This window comes from Alexandromys fortis, unplaced genomic scaffold (genome assembly GCF_014885135.2).
Source record: "Alexandromys fortis isolate MF-2015 unplaced genomic scaffold, M_Fortis_MF-2015_v1.1 scaffold_54, whole genome shotgun sequence".
Classification (NCBI taxonomy): Eukaryota; Metazoa; Chordata; class Mammalia; order Rodentia; family Cricetidae; genus Alexandromys; species Alexandromys fortis.
In genome coordinates this window covers 4,853,338-4,877,401 of record NW_026067958.1, presented here as the reverse complement: position 1 = coordinate 4,877,401, position 24,064 = coordinate 4,853,338, and the positions used below count along the sequence as shown (strand labels likewise).

At 43.2% G+C, this 24,064-nt stretch overlaps 1 protein-coding gene and 1 long non-coding RNA gene across 2 annotated transcripts in view; one reads left to right on the top strand and one right to left on the bottom strand.

Moving 5' to 3' along the window:
* Prtfdc1 (phosphoribosyl transferase domain containing 1) overlaps positions 1 to 24,064 on the top strand; it is a 91,994-nt gene that overhangs the window by 12,881 nt on the left and 55,049 nt on the right. Inside the window, exon 4 of the mRNA XM_050152626.1 lies at positions 3,560 to 3,743. Within this exon, the coding sequence (XP_050008583.1) occupies positions 3,560 to 3,743 (184 nt within the window). The remainder of the gene's footprint in view (positions 1 to 3,559; positions 3,744 to 24,064) is intronic.
* LOC126507836 (uncharacterized) overlaps positions 1 to 24,064 on the bottom strand; it is a 177,673-nt gene that overhangs the window by 117,901 nt on the left and 35,708 nt on the right. The window lies entirely within an intron of this gene.

Below are 24,064 nucleotides of genomic sequence, written 5' to 3'. Positions count from 1 at the left end.
TGTACAGACTGCAGAATAGAGTTCACCCAATATGGGGAAATGATCCCACGATATCAGTACAATTTTATTCTTGGACCCCATCTCGATTATCCAGTCTTGCAATTATGTTAACCTACAGTCAGGTTTCTTTCCCTGGAAATTTCTCTGACTGTGTCATGGAAATAAAGTCATATAATATCTAATCATCAATCCAGCAGTCAGAGAACCTTTGAACTCTAATTTGGACTTGTGAACATTATATGTACATTTTGACATTTCGTGGTGTAGATGTATCTTTTTGTTTCTTCCGAATGGGGTTCTTGGGGTAGAATTTTGAGCTTCCTAGTGAGTTTCAACAGCTGAAGGTTGTTTCCCAAAGAGGCTGTAACCTCAATAGTAGTTCAGCAGGTCCCAGTTTTCTCCACATATTTGCTGACATTTTGTATTGTCTGTCCTTTGAGTCACAGATAACCTAGTATAAATATAATGATATCTCCCTGTGATTTGAACTTAGACTTTCTGAACCATTTGTGTGCTTATTGGCTACCCATAATCTTTTTCTGTGGGGGTTAAAGGTTCTTATCCAAGCCCTTTGCCAGTTTTCTTATTTGGTTGTCTTCCTATTGAGTTATAAAAGGTATATATAATCATATAAAATTATATAATTATGTAAGTAGATATATTAGATACAAATCCTTTATCAGGTTATGGTTTAAAAATATTTTTCCAGTGTCTGGTTTTGTCATTTTTTTATTAGACTCTTTTGAGAATAATGTATATTCTGTTGTTTGGTAGAATGATGTTAAAGGAGAGAGGGCCTGCTTTTGGTCCCAGCTGCCCTGATAGCTTACACCCGAAATAATCACACAGAACCTGTATTTATTTAAACACTGTCTGGCCTCTTACTGGCGAACTCTCCAGCCTCTTATTGGCTAACTCTCACATCTTGATTTAACCCATTTCTGTTAATTTGTATGTCACCACAATGTTGTGACTTACCGGGAAAGATTCAGCACGTCTGACCGGGCAGCTCCATGGCAACTCTCTGTCTGCCCTTCTTCACAGCATTCAGTTCTGTCTACTCCACCTACCTAAGTGCTGCCCTATCAAAAGACCAAGGCAGTTTCTTTTTTTTTATTTTTTTATTTTTTTTAATTAATTTATTTATTTATTAAAGATTTCTGTCTCTTCCCCACCGCCGCCTCCCCTTTCCTTCCCCCTCCCCCAATTAAGTCCCCCTCCCTCGTCAGCCCAAAAAGCAATCAGGGTTCTCTGCCCTGTGGGAAGTCCAAGGACCACCCACCTCCATCCAGGTCTAGTAAGGTGAGCATCCACGAAACTGCCAAGGCAGTTTCTTTATTCAACCAATGAAAGAAACAATAGACAGAAGAACCTCCTACACCAGAATGCTTCACACATATCAGCTGGAACCAGTTTATTGATGGGTTATTCAACTTTACCCTTATTGATTTTGATTTTCCAACTGCTGGATCTTTCAAGCCTGGTAGAGGGAGTGAGAGGGCTCTAAGTACTGGAGTGGATACGCCTGTTTCTCCTTGCACTATCAGTCATCGGGCACCCAAGGCATACAGTAAGGACTTTGGTGTTTTCCTCAAGAGCCAACAGGACTGATGAGGATGCAATGAGCATCTTTAGTCCTGATCGTTTTCCTTCCATTCTGACTGAAAGTAAGATGGTCTCTCCAGCTTCCTTTTGTTCGGCATCTGCATGCCTGTCCTTCTCTAGCCTCTCACTTTAATTTGAGTCTTTACATTTAAAGTGGGATTTGGGGGACTAGGGAGATGCTCAGTTGGTAAAGTGCTTGTTGTTCTTTGGATCTGAGTTTCAGCCCCAGAAGGGAGGGGAAAGGTTGGTATGGTAATCTGTGCCTGTAGTTCCAGTTCTGGGGTGAGAGAGACAGGCAGAGCCTGGGGCTTGCAGGGCAGCCAGCTTATCCTAAGTGATAAGCTTCAGAACCCACTGAGAGACCTGTCTCAAAAAATATGATGGACAGATTCCATGAAATGATGCCCTAGGTTGACCCTTGGCCTCCAAATGTACAAGCATTTGCACATATATGCATGCAGACACCCCCTACATACACATACACATGTGCACACACACACATCACAGTGGTACACACATGTGTACATACACTAAATAAATAAATGTCATAAAAATTTATGAATTCAAATGCCTTTTTGTAAGATCTGATGAACAACCTTTCAGTGATCAAATTTAGAAAAACATGCCGTGTGGTAGTGGCCCACACCTTTAACCCCAGCACTTGGGAGGCAAAGGCAGGCAGATATCTGTGAGTTTGAGGCCAGCCTGGCCTAGAAAGCAAGTTCCAAAGCAGTGAAGACCATTATATAGAGAAATTCTGTTTCAAAAAAACAAACAAAAATTTAGGTAAACACTGCCTGAAAACATAGCCAACATTCTATATGTGCATATATGTGAACACTTACTAAGTACAATATAGAATCCATATAATATGCAGAATATAGAGATTATAAAATTGTATATGCATACATACATAATTTTGTCTCTTTTAATCTAATCCAAATTTAAATGCTAGTGGGGATTTTCTTTTTGAAGTACATGCCTGAGATCCTGCCTCTATTTAAGTTTAGTTTTGTGTGGGGAGTAGCTATGGCCCTGTAGACATGGAATGAGGAGAAACCTGTGAAGATATCTCCAGTGAGCTGCCAGAGCAGGCAAGGATCACACCATATCATTCCTCTTGCCATTGCATGGGAGCATCTTTCCCATATATGCTGTGTTTCTTAGGTGAACATAGGACGTTTGTGTTACGTTGAACTTGATTTTTCTTCTAATGTAAGGTAAGTGAGTCACTCCCTGACTTATGGTTTCTTTCGCTGTGATAAAACACCAGGACCAAAAGCAACTTGGGGAGGAGAGGATTTATTTTGTGCTATATTCCCAGGTAAAGGTCCATGACTGGGGGAAGTCAGGACAGGAACTCAAGCAGGGTGGGAATTTGGAGGCAGGAGCTGGAACAGAGGCAACTAAGGAAGGCTGCTTACTGCCTTGCTCCTCGTGGCTTGCTCAGCTTGCTTTTCTCCACACCCAGGACGACCTGCTCACATGATCCAAGCCCTCCTCACATCAGACATAAACTACACAGCACCCACAGACTCGCCTACAGTCCAGTCTTATGGAGGCATTGTCTCAATTAGATTCCCTCTTCCCACATAGGTCTAGGTCTGTAACAAGTTAGGAGAAAGCCAACTCTCTCGTTCCCCTTACTTCCCTGTGAAATGAAGCTATCACCAAATGCCATCAGAACATTCTAAAGTTTAGCAAGCAGGTTCTGTCATGATAGAAGGACAGAGCATGCGCTCTAGCACCTCAGTGTTTATGACATGCAGCAGCTGTGATATCCCCGTGATGTGCTTTGGACACTCTGTTTTCACCTTACTAGAACTGATCTGCCTGAAGCTCTCTGTTTTCCAAGCTTTTCTCCATATTCATCTGAGTGATCCCATCTGTATGAAACGTCATACTGTTTATTAGTTGTCCCATAATGCATCTTTCATTTCTTCCCTTTTTTCAGAATTGAGCGGCTGGCTAAGGATATAATGAAAGACATAGGCTACCATGATATTCTGGTCCTGTGTGTGCTGAAAGGAGGTTACAAATTCTGTGCTGATCTGGTAGAACACCTTAAGAACATCAGCCGAAATTCAGATCGATTTGTCTCTATGAAGGTTGACTTCATCAGACTAAAAAGTTACAGGGTAAGTCATTACAAGTTCTGTTTTTTTATTGCATGACTATTAGAAGTCACAATTCCTTAGAACGAAAGAACCAGTAAAGTTATGAAAATGAAGAGTTGTGTCTAAATATTGTAATGAAAATGATAGTATAGTTTTTGTTGTTACTGTTTATTTTCAAAATATGGATTCTCTGTGTAGCCTTGGCTGCCCTGAAACTCTTGAGAGCCCAGGCTCTCCTTGAACTCAGAAATCTGTCTGACTCAGCCTCCTGACTACTGGGATTAAAGGCATGCACCACCACGCCAGTTTGAGTATAATTTTTTAAATGACAATGATAAGAATTTAAATAATATTCTTCTATTTTCACATATGTGGAAAATAATTCTTTGGGGATAATTCTTGCACTTGTTCATGTGAGTAAAGCCAATGCATGTGACCAGAGTGAAGAAAACCCAGTGGAGACCTATCTGCTTTTATGCTCTTATTCTTAGCCCTGAAGCCCTGTGGGAGGGAGTCCAACCCTGTGGGGAGATGTGGTTCTCTGCCACTATCACCTGAGGTAGAGAAGGGAAGTCTGGAGGGGATGCCAGTGTGGGGAGACCGGGCCAGGGATCTTCCACAGAAGCTCTCCACCAGCTTCTGATAACTTCCTAGCCACCTCTGGATAAAACTGATAACCAGTGGTCTTCTAAACAAACCCTTCGCTTAATCGCTTTTCATCATAACGTTAACTGTGTGACATTTGTTGTTTAATGATCAAAATAAGACACTAAAGCTAGTGTGTTATTCATTTAGAACATCCTTCGGTCAAAACCACAACAGTATCTTCATAGACTAAACTACCTTGGCACATTTGAATTCTATGGTCAGCCTTAATTGGCTTCCTATCAGTCCATGCCCACACCATCACCAACTGAATGGCAGAAATCAACACAGGTTTATTCACGGACAGTTTCTTGGTTAGAAATCCGAATGCGTTTCTGGCTAGTGTCTCTGTCTGTCTTTCCTAGCTGAATTCTGATCAGCTGGGATTCAGGGTCATTTTCCAGGAACTCTGACTGTGGCCAGGTGTCATTTCCGAACTCCTCCCTGATGCTGTGCTGGATTTGACTTCCACCCCTCAGGTCTTGCCCCGGAGCTCCCCCAAGGTCATTTCACAAGGGTGTTGTAAGTCCCTTCTCCACCTCCACACCAGCTGGAAGCTCACCCTTCAGGAAAGATCCCCAACCTTCTAAGCACAAGTGAACAAGTTAGGTCTTATTCACCCAGTCAGCTGACTGTTGAAATAAGAAGCGGCGGGGCTGCGTCCCCAACACCCCGGCCGCTTGGCTAGCTCATGCCCGAAATAACAACACACAAACTGTATTCATTTAAGAACTGCTTGGCCCATGAACCCTAGCCCTTACAGGCTAATTCTCGCACCTGGACTAGCCCATTTCTAATAATGTGTGTAAGTACCCCAAGGTGCGCTTACCGGGAAGATTCTAGCCTACATCCATCCGGGATTGGAGGAGCTTCATTGCGTGCATCTGCCTGGGAGAGCTGAGCACGTTGTCTGTGATCCGGAGAGCCGAGTCTCTCCGGGAGCAGAGCAGAGTCTGACCTCACTTCCTCTTCCGCCCAGAATTCTATTCTGTTTACTCCTCCCATCTATGTTCCAGCCATGAGGCCAAGCAGCTGGTTTATTATAACTTAACCAATGAAATCAACAGATTGATATATGACACTCCCACATCAGCTGACTAGACCTCCAACCCTGGGAGGGAATTCTGGCCACATTTTCAAGTTCCATTCACACTCAAATAAGGAGGATTGTTCAGGGCATGTGCTCCAGGAAGAGCCTTGATCTCAGTTGAGATTTTTATTGCTGTGATCAAACACCAGAACCAGAAACATCTAGGAGAGGAAAGCATGTATCTCACCTTACAACTCGCAGGTCATTCTCCACTGATGAAAGAAGTCAGGGCAGGACTCAGGCAGGAACCTGGAGGCAGGAATTTAAGCAGAGTCATGGAGGAAAGCTGCTTACTGGCTTGCTCAATGTGGGATGTGGCCGTGTGGGAGTGGTATTGTCCCCAGTGAGCTGGGCTCTCCCATATCAGTCATCAATCAAAGAAATGCATTACAGACTTGCCCACAGGCCTATCTTACAAAGGCATCTTCTCAGTTGACAGTCTCTCTTCCCTGCTGGCTCTAGCTTATGCCAAGTTGACATAAAAATAGCCAGCACAGCCATCTTGAGGTGTGCCTGGAATTCTGCCTAGGTTTTTAGGTGGCACTTTTCCAGCTGCCTCGGGTCTAGGGTAGCTGTAGACAGGCTAACACTTCTTAAGATGCATCCTCTGAATTCCTGAATCTCCCAGATACAGTGACGATGCTTTTGTTTTTATGTGGGCATCTTCACCTGCTTGATGGATTCTGTGCTCTCATGAAAGCTTTCCTTTCTTCTTTCCTTTCTTCTTGAACTAAATATCTGTCCTTCCTTCCATCTTAACCAGACTTTTCTCACTCACTTGGCCCTGGTCTTCACTGTGTTGGCCTAGCACACACAAAAAAAATCTTTTTAAGGTCCTAGTAGAGCAAAAGTTGAAGAGTGAAAGTGAGGTAGGTTTCTTGAGGGTTAATTTCTATGCACAGGCATTTATCCCCTTAATTTACAGTTCTGCTCAGGTTCTACAACACAGCTCACCATGCAGAAGTCTTCAATCCCTGTAGTTCCCTGTCACTTCGCCGGCCCTGCTGTTCTCACAGGAAGTCCCTCTTCAGAACCCCAGGGCCCTGGAAACGACTGTTAGGTTTTCTCTTCTGAGAGTTCTCTTTTTTAGTGTCTTCCATATGTGCCTGTTTGCCTTTTTTAAAATTATTTTTTCAATGGTAGTTAGTAATCCCTTGATTTTTCTCTATTATCTTACTCTTTTGATTTACATCAACATATGCTCTTATGGTTTTTGTTTCCTTCTTAATGTTTGCTTTTTCTCTTTTGGTTTCATAAGATGGAGATTTAGTTCAAAGGTTTGGGATATTTCTCGTTGTTCACTATAAACATGTGATGATGTCAGCTTTCCTTTAAAAACATTTTGAGCTGCATCTCATGGATTTTAATTTTAATTGTAGAATCATCTCCCAAGCCATTACCTCATGTAACAGTCTGTCTGTTCACTCAGGCAAGACATCCCTCCAATTATATAGCATCTGAAATGGAGGGGAAACCCACAGTCATAGCCTGGTCCTTGATATGAGGAATTCTCCACCCCTGGCTCATACACTGTCCCCATTCAGAAATGCCTCAGTGCTAGGTCAGGCTGGAACTGGTCATCTCCTTGCAAAACTGAATTCTTTCCGCCTGCCTGAGGGTAAAGGTCAATAAAAACAAAACACTAATAAATGAGGAGGAGGGACTAGCTCACTGTTCTCTGAGGCTTCTGGTGCTCCTTCCCTCCTCCACATCTATGCGCGCATCTTGAAAACATCTCAGTGATAATTTGATTCTGACTGTACCTTCACGACTGATGTTTGGATGCCCTCCCCCTCCAGCTGGTGGTACTCTAGGAGGCTGTGGGTTCTTGCTGGAGAAAGCAGACACTGGGGCTGGGGTCACACTATGAAGTTTATAGTCTGGACCTAATGCCTCTCTTGCTCGCTCTGCCTCCTGGCTTGCTGTGATGAGAGCTGCCTGTGCCACATGCTCCAGCTGATCTCCTCCTCTGTGCCTTGGGGACTGGAATCCCTGGGCCATACGTCCTTCTTCCTATGTTTCTGTCAAGTACTGTGGTCATGATGACAACACCCTTCACACACACACACACACACACACACACACACACACACACACACACACAGATGTCTCTCCTGGATGATGTGAAATGCTCTTAAGTGGACAATGAAGACCACTTCTTCTATCCTGTTGTCTGAGGAAAATTGGGGTAACTTTTGTGTGAGACCGAAAGACAAGGATGATTTAGTACTCTTGCCTTTCTCCCCCTTTCAGTGCCCCGGGTAGGAGGCATTTCCACCGTGTCCTAGGGAAACAGTACGATTCTGAGACGAGCAAGCAGAAAGTTCTTTTCTCCCTTGCCAGCCCTCAGCCTCAGTAAGTTACATCAGGGGTACTCTTCCCAAGGATGTTCCAGTGGACGGACCTTCTTGTGGACAGAGGGCTCTAAACACCTCAGCGCTCTTGTCTGACTTGTCTTTGTTCTTATGCTAAACTTTACAGAAGACACAGAATAAATTTACATGAGTGATAGCAATCTGGAGACCAATTGCTTAGAAATTAGTATGAGACTAATGTATTATTTTTAAAATCTTTTGAGATTTATTATTTTTGTATTTTATGTATATGAGTGCTCTATTTGTATATGTGCCTGCATGACGGAAGAGGGCGCCAGACCCCATTACAGATGGCTGTGAGTCACCATGTGGGTGCTGGGAATTGAACTCAGGTCCTCTTGAAGAGCAACCAGTGTCCTTAACCACTGAGTCATCTCTCCAGTCCAAGACTGATGGATTACGGGCACCATAACTACTCCTATTCTTTAAAGGAAGGAGGGGTCCTGGCAACCTGAATTCCTAACACTGAATCCTCCTCCCTCCCTTTCACCCTTCCTCCCTCCATCCCTTCCATTTTCCCACCACTCCTTCCTCTGTCTTTCTTTCCACAGATGCTCAGCTAGTGCTTCACAGCAATCATTACCTCTTCTCACCCTGTCAGGAGTCCTGCTAGGGCTCTCTCCCACCTGTCACAGTGACACAAGCCAGGAAACGGTAGAACTGATGTCATAATCCACACCCAGTTGTCTCTCAGGCCTGCGTCCATTGTAGCAAGCAAACATTTCCCACAGAATTCCCCAGGGCTTTCCGAGAAAACTTCACTGTTTTATAAACTATTGGTATATTGGCTAACATTTTAGGAAATCAGTTATGCATTCTTCTTAAAATATACACAAGAGAAATATTAAGTATGTATTAATAATGGTCATCATTATGTAAAAATTTGCTTTTAAGAAACAATCAAATCTGAAAACTTAGCATGAACAAAAGAAATTACATGCATGACATTCCATATGCACACATGCAAATGTGCTCAGTAGTGTGTCCTGTAATATTTGTTTGGGTGGAAACATCACCTCAGACCCTGGCATCCATATACCCAAAGAGTCTGGAATGTTCGGGTGGAAGTTCCATCCCAAGCCCCCTCCCCTGGGAGTTGCCTAAATCCAGACTTCACCCCTGAGAAAGCCTGCCAAACCATGACCCCCTACTCAGAGATGCTCAAGACCTTTCCCACAAAGCATTTAAACAGCCCCCTAGAGAACAAACACGAGGTTTTTTGGTCTTCCTTCCCCTTCTCCTCTCTAGGGGCTAGAAGGCCACCCGGGAACATTAATGTTCATTAAACCTGGGCTGGTCTGATTTGGATTATTGCATCAGTGAAGAGGTTTACTGGGGTGCAAAAACTTTTCAATATTGACAAAATTTATGATACTATTCACCGTTTATTTAATAATAAATCAAATTGGTTGGCTCTCGTAGGAGTTCACTTTCCTATGAGCATGGGCTGCTCAGCCGCGAGAACCCAGAGGTATACTGTGTCTTGTGACCATTTATTTCCTGCTACTGCTTTACATATTTAAATTTTTATAGTGTTTTATTTTCCTTAAACTACTTAAAATATTTTATTTTTTTAAACTCTAACATATGTGCGTTCACAGGTAGAAAATGACTGTGGCACTTTCGTGGAATGATGTGGATAACTGTAAGTCCATCTCTTAGAAACGTCTAAAAGTGCTGGGGGAAGTGGACTCTGAAAGCATCTGAAGTACTTAGTGGTGCTCACAAAAAGGCTAGGAGGAATGGTCAGGGCCAACATGAAGAGCGTGAGATCAGCAAACAGCGGCAGAAGCCAAGTGTGTCAGCACTGGCAGGTTGGTTTTAACACTCGGTAGAGACAGGAGAAAAAGACTTGGATTAAAATAAAACTGGAAGCTGAATGAGACCCCATCCAGTAAGTCAGAGTATCCTTGATTTAAAAAAAAAGCCACCATCAGTAATGGGAAACCCCAAAACCTAGTTTATCCCTTTTGACTGGGATTAGAAGAGAGTGAGATCCTTTCCAGTGTAACATGAGGGGCTGCTCGTGGGGTTTCTGTCCTGCCCTGTTCCCACAGCTGGCAAGTCCCAAAGAAAATCACACGGAAAGTCTACATTAGGTTATAAACGGATTGGCCCATTAGCTCAGGATTTGTATTAGCTCTTATAATGTATATTACCTTATTATCCTTAACTATGTTAGCCACATGGCTCGGTACCTTTCTCAGCCAGGCAGGTTACACGTTGCTTCTCAGTGGTCTGGGCAGGCATGGGGGGAGTGGGCTTCCTCCTTCCTAGCATTCTCCTGTTCTCATCGCCCTGCCTCTACTTCCTGTCTGGTTGACCCACCTATACTTCCTGCCTGGCCAATCAGCGTTTATTTAAAACATGATTGACAGAATACAGACAATTCTCCCGCATCATTCCGGCATAGTATTTTGGTGTGTGTGTGGCTCTGGGGATCAAACCTAGGTTGTTACAATGTTAGACAAGCACACTACCACACAGCCTCTTGTATGGTTTTTAAACACAGATCTGCAAAATAAGTAGTCTGAAATTTTAGCTTATCTCGCCTCTGCAGTTTCAGAAACACCTTTCTAAGACCTGAAGTTTAAAGCTGATCTCAGTCCAGGATGTCTTCATGTTGCCTGATAAAAATCAGTCCAAAATATCTCTGCAGGGAGTAGCCCAATCCAGGGACGATTCCTATAAATGAACTCTCCCTTCACCCACCTGCCGGCTGAGTGTGGAGGCCTTTGCTTGCAGTACCCGACGGCGGACAAATGGGAGACTGGGAAGAGCTTGCAGACAAACGCTGTTGGTACCAGAAAGTGCATTTCCAGCCAAACTTTTCTCTTTTTCCTCTTAAATGTCTTAATTTAAAGGCTTATCGACTTACACATAAGCCAGGGAGAGGGTGTAGCACTCAGAGTTGGTTGCTTTTCCACCAGTTTGGTTAGCTTACCTGTGAGCACAGATATTCAGGCTTCAAGGCTTTACAGCTCCAGGAGGGATGTTATTTTAAACAGGCTTGCATTCCCCCAACATACTCAGCCCCCTACCCTGTCAGTTCTTTGAATATACTGTGCTTTGTATTAGTTCATAATTCTTGTGTGAAGGCAACATCAAGAGGAAGAAACAACAAAGATAAAACACAACCCAAAATGTAACCACAGTAGGCCTGTGAGATTAGCCACACAGTGATGTGAGCCCCTGGGAAGCAGGCATCGGTAGTAAAGAGGTGCATTGAAGCTAAAGGCTGGCCACAGACCTGTTCCCAGGAAGGTAGAGGAAAGCAAGCATCTGGTACTTTCCCCCTTCTTGTTGCCACAGCTGAGAATAAAGGTTTGTAAGTCAGTCCTTGGTAATCCATGATGGTGAATATGATCAGGTTGGATAAAGCAGAAACAGCATCCCAGTACATGTGTTAGCAGGCCACACTTTGTCCTAGGCCATGCTGTTTGCTGAACTGGTTTTGTTCCTTTCTTTCTATGAGAGTCTATTAGTCATACAAAATAAAGAGTTTCATTATCACATTTTCCTACCTATATAATGTACTTTGTTAATTCTATATCTCTCTGTCTCTGTCTTTCTCTCTCTCTCTCTATCTGTCCTCACAGCCCTCATGTTAGAGCAGTGGGAAAATTTGTCCTTCCTGGAGTCTCATCTTGGACTTTCAGTGAGGACACAAGAGTCCAGTACTTTAGAGTCCCCAACTGTTAGGGATGTTGGATCTGCTCAAAGTAGGTGTGTAAGTACACACACATATGCATGCATGCACACACACAAAGAGCTAAATTGAAGGATGAGGAAGGTAACCTAAATCAAAAAGGTTAATGAAAGACATAAAAAAAAAGTCTAAAAGGCTTCATTAAATCTAAGGCATCACTGGCTATCAATTACACCTCTCTTACATAGATGGACAGTAGCTGTGCATGCCTTCAATCCCAGCACTCAGGAGGCAGAGGCAGGCAGATCTCTGGAGTTCAAGGCCAGCCTGGTCTACAGAGTGAGTTCCAGGACAGCCAGAGCTGTTACACAGATAAATCCTGTCTCAAAAAAACAAAACAAACAAACAAAAAAAGAAACAAACAACAAAAAGGGGGGAAATAAAGGTACTATAACACACAAAACTAAGCCACAACATAGGCATGACATGGATTATTGAAATGCATCCTGATTTTGGAGATAGTAAAATGTGAAAAAGAAATATAAAATGCAGGTTTGATTTTTTTAAAAAAAATGTACTAGTTCTCTCCCATAACCTTTTAACAGTATCACTGGCAAGTATTTGACTAAATGTATTATGAAAAGCATTGTCTCTACTCTTTGATTCTTCTCAAATCTAAGGTCCTATAATATTGATCTAAGGTCTAGTCAATAAATAATGAACCATGGATAGGCCTAGCTTGTATGGAGTCACATAAAAACCTTATAATTAAAAGGAAGTACATGTGAAACCCAGTACATCATGTCTACAAGGCCTTTGGTCAGAGATGCTGAGGTGTGGCCATGCTCAGGTGCATCCTGAAGCACTGAGTTTGGACCACCTGCCTTTTTATTTAACTTCTGATTCTTGTTTGATGTGGGAGTGTCATATCAATCTGTTGATTTCATTGGCTGAGCAATAAAGAAACTGCTTGGCTGGCCCTGATAGGTTAGAACATAGGTGGGAGGAATAAACAGAATAGGATGCTGGGCGGAAGAGGAAGTGAGGTCAGACTCTGATCTGCTTCCTGAGAGACGCCATGCTCCGATCTCCCGGGCAGATGCATGCAATGAAGCTCCTCGCAGCTCCAAACCCAGAATGGACATAGGCTAGAATCTTCCCGGTAAGCGCACCTTGGGGTGATTAGAAATGGGCTAGTCCAGGTGCGAGAATTAGCCTGTAAGAGCTAGAGTTCATGGGCCAAGCAGTTCTTAAATGAATACAGTTTGTGTGTTGTTATTTCGGGCATGAGCTAGCCAAGCAGCCGGGGTGTTGGGGACGCAGCCCCGCCGCCGCTTCCTATTTCGACACTTGTTGTTGTTCCAAGATTTTTTAAAATGTGCATGTGTGTTTTGTCTCCATATGTGTCTAGTGTCTGTAGAGACTAGAAAAAGGTGTTGGTTCCCCTGAAACTAGAGTTACAGGTAGTTTTGAACTGCTATATGGGTTCTGGGAATAAAACCTGTGTCCTCTGGCTGAGCCATCTCTCTAGGCCCTGGCTTCTGGATCATGAGATATATTTACAACTGGACTTCAGCATAAGTGGTTGAAAAGCCTTCACTCCAGCATATATCTGGCAAGGCTATTTGAGATTTCTATCAAGTCAAAGGCTTTTGTTACTGTTTTTCTTTGAAGTGAAACTCCAGTCTGTCCAATACAATGTAGTTTTATTATTTCTTATTGATGCCATAAAACAATTCCACACCAGTTCAGAATTATTGATTATAAAAAAGGATTATTTATTTAAGGAGAAAAACTTACAGACCACTGTCCTGAACAACAGTCCTCTGAGCGCAAACAGGAAACAGAGTCTAGCAGCCAGAACAGGAGCCCGAAGCAAGAGAACTGGCACTTATTAAAGTAAAAGAGACCACGCCCAAGTGGGCTGGTATCTTAAAGCCTATTGGCTGAAGGAGCAGAATGTGCTCCCACAGCACCTTATGCTCTTTTAATAAATAAATGTGGATTTTATTAATGTACACTCTTTAGAAGATTTACTTTTTATTACATTTTTATTTAGAGTGTGTTTGTGTGTGTGTGTGCACGCGTATGTGTGTGTGTTTGTGTAGGTGAGAAGACAACTTGCAGGAGTCACTTTCCTCCTTCTACCATGTGGGTTCTGGGAATTGAACCCAGAACTTCAGGTTTGGTGACAGGTGCCTTTACCCCCTGAGCCATCTCGCTGGCACTGTTAATATGCGTTCTTTACATTTCAAACTTAGTTTTCTATAGATGAAAATCAAAAAGTGGGACAGCAAGTAAAAAAATAATGCAGGAAGGGTTACTAAATTATCCAGGAAACCAGCTGAGTGAAAGTCTTCTTAGGATAGTTGTTGCCTACGTCAGCAAGTGGAACCTGGTCACTGCTGAACCCAGGGAGGCAGAAGACATGACTTTGGAGTACGGCATTGTGGCTGTAGACACTAGCTGGAATCCCGGACACTGTCCTGGGAAGTAAGCAGGCATATCCATAAACTTGTGCGAGTGAGTATCATTACACATACAGCTTAATTCACTGATCATTTCCAGGTAACCACAGCTCTGACTTCCACAGGTCCTGCACTTCCCCCAACTCCTACACACACACCCCCATCAAGTCAGGGACACTCATGGTTCCTTCACAGGCTATGCCATTGAGGTCAGTGGTAGCTGCACTCCCAAGGACTCCCTCTGGAAGGGGACGGTCTGCTTCATTCCAGATCCACAGTTGTAGTCACACCTCAGCTTCTGGCTTAGTTAGAGTTTCTGTGGCTGTGAAGAGACGCCATGACCATAGCAACTATTATAAAGGAAAACATTTCATTGCGGCTGGCGTAGTCCATTGTCATCTTGGTGGAAAGGTACCGAAGAGGTAGCTGAGAGTTCTACATCCAGGTCTGCAGGCACCAGGAAGAGACTGTGACACACTTCCCCCAACAAGGCCACACCTCCTAATAGTGCAACTCCCTATGGGCCTACAGGGGCAATTTTTATTCAAACCACCATAGCTTCATCTTGGAGCATCTCTCCGTCCTCTGTTAGGTTTGCTGAGTGAATTTAAAGCAAGAGCTTTAGATGTAGGAAACAGGACATAGCACAAAGCAAAACATACAGTGAGAACTGAACCCTGAGGGCCAGGCAGAAAGGCCAAAGCCAGCCAGAGAGGCACAATACTGACACTTAGTACTGCTTCTGCTGTGACCGCACCCACCTAAGGTCCAGCTTTTTCTTGGTGAGTCTGTCGCATTGTGCCAGAAGGTGAGGCAGAAACAAGGTGCCTTAATTATTAGAAAAGGGCTGCAGAACCTTGAAACCAGGTAGTGCCTGACCCAACAGGGAGTGTGTGTCCTCAAGTATTGTTCCCATGATGCCTCTGGGATTCAGTGCATTTCCTGCACCTGCACTTTTCAGTTGTAGTTCGAAATCATGCTGGTCCCATGGACCTTAAGCATGCCATAAATACACTGAGCATATTAATTCATTCTTATTTGTATCTGACTTGTCTCAAAAGGGTTGTAACAATGTGGTAATTTGTTACAACACATAACATCTAATTTCCTGCACAAAAAATAATTACAGGCAATAAACCAATTTTCCTTTATAAGTTCAACTGTTCTTACCAATGTTTGGTAACTGATGTTGAAGACCATAACAGTCATTATAAATTTATATGTTCCATATGTATTTTAGGAGAATATGGGGACTTTGTCATCAGCTTTTACAGAAATAATGTGGTTTTGGAAGGGAAAATATAACACAATCAGACATACAATAAAGTGACTTAGAAAATTTTCACAGAAATGGCATCTCTTTAAATCTTTAATGGTAGTTATTCTTTGAATTTAATGCCCTGTTTCTTTTGATGTTTTACATGTATGGGTATTTTGTCTACATGTATATCTGTGCACTGTGTGTATGCCTGGTGACCATGGAGGTAAGAAAAAGGCACTGGACCGCCTGGAACTGGAGAGGGTGTAAGGCTCATGTGGATGCTAATAATAAAACCCAGGTCCTCCAGAAGAGCAATCCATACTCTTCACCACTGCGCCATCTCTTTGGTTTCCTTCTTCTTCTTTAAATTGTAGGCTGTATTTCTCTAATGGCCCAAACTTAGCATTGCTAAGGACAATTCTATCACTAACAACATAATTTTAACACACTGAAATGTTAAGATTCATAACTTTCATGAACAAGAATTATTTAGTTTTGTTAATTAATAATGACAGGGATTGATAATCCCCGTCAGTATAGTTTACAAACGGGCACGTACCTTTAATTCCAGTGCTTTGGAGCCAGAGGCAAGTGGATCTCTGAGTTCAAGGTCAGCCTGGTCCATGGAGTGAGTTCCAGGATAGCCAGGACCACACAGAGAAATTCTGTCTCTATTTAAAAAAATGAAACAGAAGAACTAGAGTGGGCTTCCCTGACCTCTAAACCTACCTCTGGTTGAGTGCGAGAGCATATTGTATTATTTAGGACAGCTGAAAGGCTATGGTACACTCCTAAAAGTTGATCCCCAACACACCCCTCACTCCCCAAAGTCAAAACAGCCAACTTGGAATCTAAGAAATTATGCTCTCTTCATTTTAAAATTTGCCTTTAGATTAATTAACTAATTGAGAAATCCATGGTAGTGCTGGGGATGCAAATCAGGGCCAACAAGACAAGGGCTCTCATTGAGCTCCAGCCCCAGCTCTGAAAATGGCTTTTGCACACCCACACATTTCCACCCATCTCAGTCCAGATCTCTTAGGAAGTGGTGTAGTACGAATAATAAAAACCCAGAGACAGATCCTGGGGCTCAACCTGAAGATCAGAAAAGCAAAGCAATCAGCCATGGCTCTTACCTCTGTCTCAGACCAAAATGGCTATCCTGCCTTCTGAATCTTCAGAATTAGACTGAGAGTGAGAGCTGTCTCCTCCCGTTTTATAATCCTTTCCAGTGCTGGTATTAAAGGTGTGCACCAATACTGCCTGGTTTCTACGGCAAACTATTGTGGCTCCTGGGATAAAATGCATGTGCCACCACTGCCTGGTCTATAAGGCTGACTAGTGTGGCTGTTTTACTCTCTGATCTTCAACAAGCTTTATTTATTAAAGTACAAATGAAATATCACTACAATGTGACATTGCTGCCATGGTTTCTTGCTCACCTGTAACATTACTGCAGGCAGCAGATGCTTGGCTGCAGAGGAAGCATCATAGTTTCTGCCTCTACTTAAGACAAAAATCAACTGGCAAAGCAATTTCACAAAAGGTTATTTTGTTTCAGTCTCGGAGGGATCTGGGGATTGTACCCAGGGCCTAGCACCTGCTAGGTAAACACCTTTTTAGTCAGCTTCTTATTCCTATGATAGACACCATGACTGAAAGCAACTTGGAGAGGAGGAGATTTATTTCTTTTCATCTTAGAGCTGATATGGTCAGTTTTTAACATCACCAGGGAAGCCAGGTCAGGAACCCAGAGTCCAGAGCTGAAACAGAAGCCATGGGGAAGAGTTCCTACTGGCTTGCTCCCCTGGCTTGTCACTGCCCACAGTGAGCGAGGTCCCACATCAACCACGAATCAAGAAAATGCCCCACAGACCTCACTGGCAATCTAATAGAGGCTCTTTCCCTCTTCTGGGAGGGCTCTAGCCGGTGTCAAATTGATACAACAACAGCAATATCGACAGCCACATCCGGAGCCCTTTAGGGCAGATCAGCTTAGGCTGAAAAAAAGGATATATTGTAACATTCTTAAAAGTTAGAACCGTTAATAATTGAGAAGATCAGTCAACGAGAGTTTTGAGAACTTGGATAAGACAACATTTGTTTCTTTTACTGGATACAAGTTAAGCTCATGTTGGAGTAAAATGAGCAGAGGCTTCTGTCTCCAGAGTTATTCATTCCCTTTATCAGCCACTCTGTTAGTTCACTTGCTCCGTGCAGAACAAATCTACAAAGAAAACTATCTCTTGTTTTTCTTAAATTAAGATATCCCTCTAGCACTGGAGATGGCTCTGCAGTTAAGATCAGTTGCTTTTCTTTCAGAGAACCTGGCTGCAATTCCCAGCACCACATTGCAATGTAGAAGCATATGAAACGACAATCTCAGGGGACTAACACATAGTCTGGCTTCTGTGGGCACCAGGCATGCCCATGGTACACAGATGTAGAAGTGGACAAAACACATGTACACATAAATAATAAAATGAAAGACACTCCTCATTTGGTTAAATGTATCCAAAATAATAATTAAAATAGTTAATTTATTTCTAACTCAAAAGTACTCTCTTAGGTGATTCTAGGAATATTACTTCCTAAGTACAGCCAGTCTGATGAATTAGGCAACTACTATCACCTCCCTCTTACAAAAGAGGAAAATGAGTTTATGTAATCTTGCAAAAAGGACTGGTTTCCCGCTCACATTTGCTTTGCATTCTCCATTAGAATGACATGACTATGTCCATAAAGTCTCAGATGACAAGCTGAGCAGGGAAGGGCCAGCAAGGCCAGAGCTAATGAGTCTAATGGTGTTGGAGGTTACGTCAGCCGTGAGGGCCTGGGGGAACAGTACCAGCAGAGAGCAGTTGTGGAGTCTAAAGACAGCAGGCACAGCAGACACAGGCGCTGTCAGTGTATGGCCCATTTGCACAGCTCGGTCAATGACCCAATTTCTACTGGTGCATACTTGTCTCCCCTCACACCCGGTCACCCACTATTACAGGAGACTAACGATGAACTTTTCTGAAAGAAAAAAAAATTAAAAAATTGTCCAAAGTGTGGCTATAAAGCAAAGCAGACATCTCTACAGCTTTGGTTACACTCTCTGCATGAGGTTCTCAGACAACCACTGTATATCCAATCAGCCAGACATGTTACCGCTCTCTGCCCACACTGGTACTGGAACTGGGCAGTGGATGCTCTGTGCAGAGACTGAATGGATCTGAAGAAAAGACCTCTACACACAGCACTGGAATTCCACAGCTGAAGAGACATCTCTCCCTAGTACATCACCACCCTTCGCTCCCTAGTGCACGTATACCCTTCGCTAGCAGGCTAGGCTGGTATCGCATGTTAAAATATGGAAAGACAGACAAGGAGAAACACCCTACAGCAAAACAAAATAAAAACAACAGTCAGAAAGGGATGCTCAAGAAAAGAAATCCCCTTCTTTTCCTTGCCTCCTTGGGATCCCAAGAACATGCCCACAGTTCTGGGGAGTCACTTAAAGATGAAATAATGTCTTTCTTAAAAATAGAGGTTTTCCTTGACAATCTAGTGTTTCTTAAAATAAGAAACCTTTAAGCTACACATACTGGTACCTGTAATCCCAACAGTTATGAGGCTGAGGCAGGAGAAATGTGAATTCAAGGCAGCTTGGGCTACATGATGAGCCCTTGACTTGTAAAACCAAGGGCTAGGATGTTAGTCACAGAAAGTTTGCCAAGCATATACAACTTCCTGAGTTTGAGCCCTAGAACTGTGGTAGATAGACAGGCAGACAGACAGACAGATAGATGATAGATAGATAGATAGATAGATAGATAGATAGATAGATAGATAGATGACAGATAGATAGATAGATGATAGATAAGTTCTGATTTAATTTATTAAAAGTTCAGCTAGATTTATAGTAAGTATTGCTTTAGAAGCTATTATATCAAAGCATTGCCTTAAGTGTTTCACAAATATGAACGCATTAGTACTGAGCACATTTTGAAGGCACTAATGGATTCATATTTGTAGAGCACAATAGGAACAGCAGGAAATGTCCAAATATTATTCCCATGGAGACAGAATAAGTAACTGGAATCCATTAAGCACAATCGAGTCTGTAACATGGCAAAAGAACACAAATAGAAAGACTTGTTTCTGCAATCAAAAGTACACGCACTTCAGTAGCTGCTCTTGATCTCCTGTTACCTTTCTCTCCTCCACACTTCCCCGCTCAATCACAGAGGCAGCTGGCACCAGCACCTTGCTTGCCCACACTCTTTTGCGCTAAGATATGGGCCTTTGTCATGAGGAGACTTACTGAGACTCTTCCTGAAGGAAAGACGTTTCTTCCCCAGTTAAATGCATGCATGTAAGAAATCTCTCTGTGTGGAGTAATGCATTGCTTTAGGTGAACTCTGGAACTGTGGGGGGGTTCCTCGGGGTCATGAGAAGACCAAGTATAAAGGTTTAGCTATTGACTGAAGACGGCAGGGAAAAGAGGAAGAGAGCTAGGTTCTCACAGGCACCAGTGAGGTGTGGGGGCCATCATGGCAGATCTGAAGTTTAGGTGGCAAGACAGAGTCTTGCAGGAACAAGAGACGCTGTTGCCAAGGAGCCAGTAGACACAATGTTGTGTAACCCACTCTCTCCACAAATAGTTACACCGAGTGTCTGGCCCTGTTCTGCGTGACGAGATTTTAGGTAGTGAACAAAATCAACTCCTCGACATCTCCAACCTTACCTTTAGAAAGGAAATATGAGAATTAGAAATAAAATGGAAGATATGAAATACATCCATGGAAAATGCAATGAAGGAAGCTAAAGTGGGCCTCTCTGATAAGGGCTCGAAGGAAGTGGGACCAGAGGTCAGGGTAGCTCCCTGCTAATGGCAGGCATTGGAAGCAGAGACTTGGAAAAAACAAGGGTACAAATCACATGGACAGGAAAGTCAGTTCTGGAAAGTGGAGACAGCAAAGTTAGAGGCCCTTAGTGGAGTACATTGGTAGGAAAGCATAGGCAGCCGAGACAAGTCGGCTGGAGACACTGGATGACTGAGAGAGGCAAACCGAGGTAAAATGCTGTTGAGTCTGGAAGGCCATGGCATGGGCTGAGCCTTTTACTCGGAAAAGGTGGGAAGTTTTTCTTGGGATCTGAGTATAGTGGTGTGATCCGGCTGGTGTTTTAAGGATTAAGCCAAAGTTCAAAGTAGGGAGATGTTTGGGAATCCAGTGCAGCGGGAGCCAGAACGCTGACAGAAGACCTGGTGAGAAGGACGTGGTTTATAGCAGGGACTTGGAGAGACAAAGCCGTTCTTGAGAAATTCAGTCCTGGTAGACTGTAGGCTTCGGCTGGAGCAAAGGTGTGAACTGGGTTGTCATTCATTGACAAGGAGAAGAGGGAACCAGAAGTTTGATTTGCTCTGAGGTATCCAGTTTGGGTGGGCATTGGATGTGTCCATCAAAAGACTGAGTGAGGTTACCATCTAAAATGATGTCATCTTGATGAAGAATGGATCCAGGGAATGAGAGTACACAGAGAAGAGTTCTACTTAGAAGAACATACTTAGGGGCTGAGTCAGGGACATCTGCATATTTAGAAACTAGGAAACAGGATAAACCAGGGAAGACTATGGCGAGTAGCCTGTCTCAGGGACCCACCCGCTGGGAGCCAAGTGAACAGAGGTTGTCCTGCCACCAGAAATATGCAATTGATGCACCAGTCAGGGAGACTGAAACCCCACCTGTCATTTTAGTCCTTGGGAAGCAGGGACAGGAGGATTACGAGTTTGAGGTCAGCCTGGCTTACACAGCAAGACTATCTCAAAAAGCAAAAATGCCAAAGCATCAAATCAAACAGCAAAGCAAGGAAAGAAGATTGCAATCAGACCACCATACTTACCAAGATGAACATGTAGCCGGCGACAGCAAATGGTGATGCAACATCCATAGCAACCATCCCAAGAGTCAAAGCAAGCAGAGTCAAGCTTGAAAGTAACACCGTGACTGGGCGGTTCATGCAAGTCCCACCTTATCCGTGGAATCATGGGAACCTACTCTGGGAAGGGGGTCAGTGAAAGGAAAGTGAGATGCTCTGGTGTGCTGGTTTCCATCCGAGCAGACATGGTCTGTGGAGGTTTTGTCTGTGTCAAAACCATCCTAACAGAGAAGGTAGACTGATTCCCTGTCCAAAAGTCAGAGCCCTTGAAGAAAAGCAAGCAGGACACAAAGCAATATGGAAACCATAAACACAACCCAGAAGGCAGGTGTGTGTGTGTGTGTGTGTGTGTGTGTGTGTGTGTGTGTGTGTGATACAAGTACTTGTCACTAAGCCTGACAACCTGAGTCTGGTGGTATCTGGAACCCACAGGGTGGAAGAGGAGAACTGACTTCCACAAGTTGTCCTCTGACCTCCACATGTACTGGGCAGCATGAACACAAATAATCAAAAGGGTGTCATTTTTTTAAATGATTTTATTTATTTATTTATTTATCTATCTATGTATTATGTATACAATATTCTTTCTGCATGTATGCCTGAAGGCCAGAAGAGGGCACCAGACCTCATTACAGATGGCTGTGAACCACCATGTGGTTGCTGGGAATCGAACTCAAGACCTTTGGAAGAGCAGTCAGTGCTCTTAACCGCTTGAGCCATCTCTCCAGCCCAAATGTTGTAATTTTTTAAAGAAAAAGAAAGATGTAATCGGCATAGATCTCAGAGTCACAAGCTGTGTTTTGGCACCAAGTCACTGACCGTTTCTGATCACAGCGTTCTCCCCCGTAAAAGAAAACCAAGGGGCAAATGACACAAGAAGATATCTTATGAGTAAGAAGTTGGGCACCAGGAGGAAGAGCTGTGGTGCTAGATCATCCTAAAGTGGGATCAACAAACAATGTTATTATTATTGCTACTGTCTCTGAGTTACCCCCAATGTAGCATTATTTGCGTTGACCTGAGCGTAGCCGGAGAAAGAAGCTGTAGCGTTTATAAAATGCCCTAGAAGACATTTCCACAGGCTGTACCTTATATGAAGCAAAGAAGAACTCGAGATCACATTTTCTCTATCTATTCCAAAATAAATGTCACTGACTTCTCTGAACTCTGCCCTTTAAACCAGCTCTCGCATGTGTAAGGTTAGGGTACTCACGCACTCTCGGGGGACTTGGGCCAGTGAACACCTTGTAGCCTGAAGGTGTGGGCAGGCCATGAAGAAGGTGCTTGCCAGGCACTAAGTGGCCTCAGGCTCACCTTGGCTCTGTTTTCCTCTCGATCTCATTTATTTTCACACTGACGTCCCAGGTCCATAAGGGCGTTGGTTTTGTTCTCACGGAATAGAAAGCAGAGAGAGAACGCCTCAGGAATAAGCTCTTGAGAGCACATCATGGCTTTCTTTTTGTTTTCACAGAAACTAGAACCAAATTGGAATCTAGTAGAAACAGTCACATTCCTCACTCCTGAAGAAAATATTTGAAGCTTTAGCAAGTGGGTTCAATGTCTAAAACAATGTTTACTTGGGGCTATTATTAATGTCGTTTTCTTATTTAAATATATGATTTTGAGTTCTGAACCTATGATTTATTTTTGTCTATCTGGCTTGAAACTGTATAGCTTTAGAGCCCTTGAGCTGAGACACTCAAGGAAGAGAGTGGGTTTTGAATTTCAGTTTTTGTATTTCATTTCATGGTCATTCAATTTATCAACATTAAAAAAAATTCAAGGCACATGGATATTTCCCAGAAGTCTAATGGTTTCCCCAGGGGAAACATAAAATTTCATTAGTCCCTGAATTTAAAAATCTTCTATCCCTTTTCAAAAATAACCATGGAAATCCTGTTTCTAAGGTGGGATTCAAGGAGGATTTGGTCCTGCTTCTCGAAGCCAGTTCCTTCAGGAGGTGAATGCCAGCCTCTGTGTTAGAGAAAAGCAGAGTCTGAAGCTTACTTTGGGATCATTGTCCCAAGGGGCTTTATCCTATTGTCTTTTGAAAAATGAAAATATACTCTAATAGAGGCATGCTAAATCATCTGGGCACACTGGGAAGGGTCATTTTGGTCATTTCTAAGCATTCAGCTAAGTGGTTTTATGCCTGCCTTGGTTCTAACCTCTTAGTTATCATGATCATAGAGGATTTTTACTTAACCTGTTATCTGCACATATAGAATTATGAGCTTAGATTTAATATGGGTTGAAGGGTTTGGAACTATAGTAACAATAATAACGTCCAACTGAGTGATGGAAGAGGGTCATTTGTCTATGTGTTACTTTCATTGGTTAATAAAGAAACTGCCTTGGCTTTTGATAGGACAGCAGCTTAGATAGGCGGAGTAGACAGAACAGAATGCTGGGAGAAAGAAGGCAGTGAGGCAGCCGCCATGGAGCCAGCAGCCAGGTCAGACATGCTGAATCTTTCCCGGTAAGCCACCACCTTGTGGTGCTACACAGATTATTAGAAATGGGTTAGTCAAGATGTGAGAGTTAGCCAGTGAGAGGTTAGAGATAATGGGCCAGGCAGTGTTTAAATGAATACAGTTTGTGTGTTGTTATTTTGGGTAAAGCTAGCCGGGAGCCAGGCCGCAGCCTGCCGCTCTTATCACTACAACTGAGGACTTTATAATAACTGGAAATCGCACACTTGATCATCTCAGAAACCTAATCAATACGCGTGCAGTTATCCAAAGGATCAAGCAATGAGCAGCGGTTGGCACAGTGTTCCCTTACTGTGTCACACTCTCACGTCTAAGCTAAGCTGCCTCTGAGCCAACCAGGAAAGCTAACTACGGCTTATCCGTTTCTGCAGTTGCTCTGTTGGTGACTCTGCCTTGAAAGGGGGCAATCATTTAAACTGTGCTGTTTTCTCTACAGA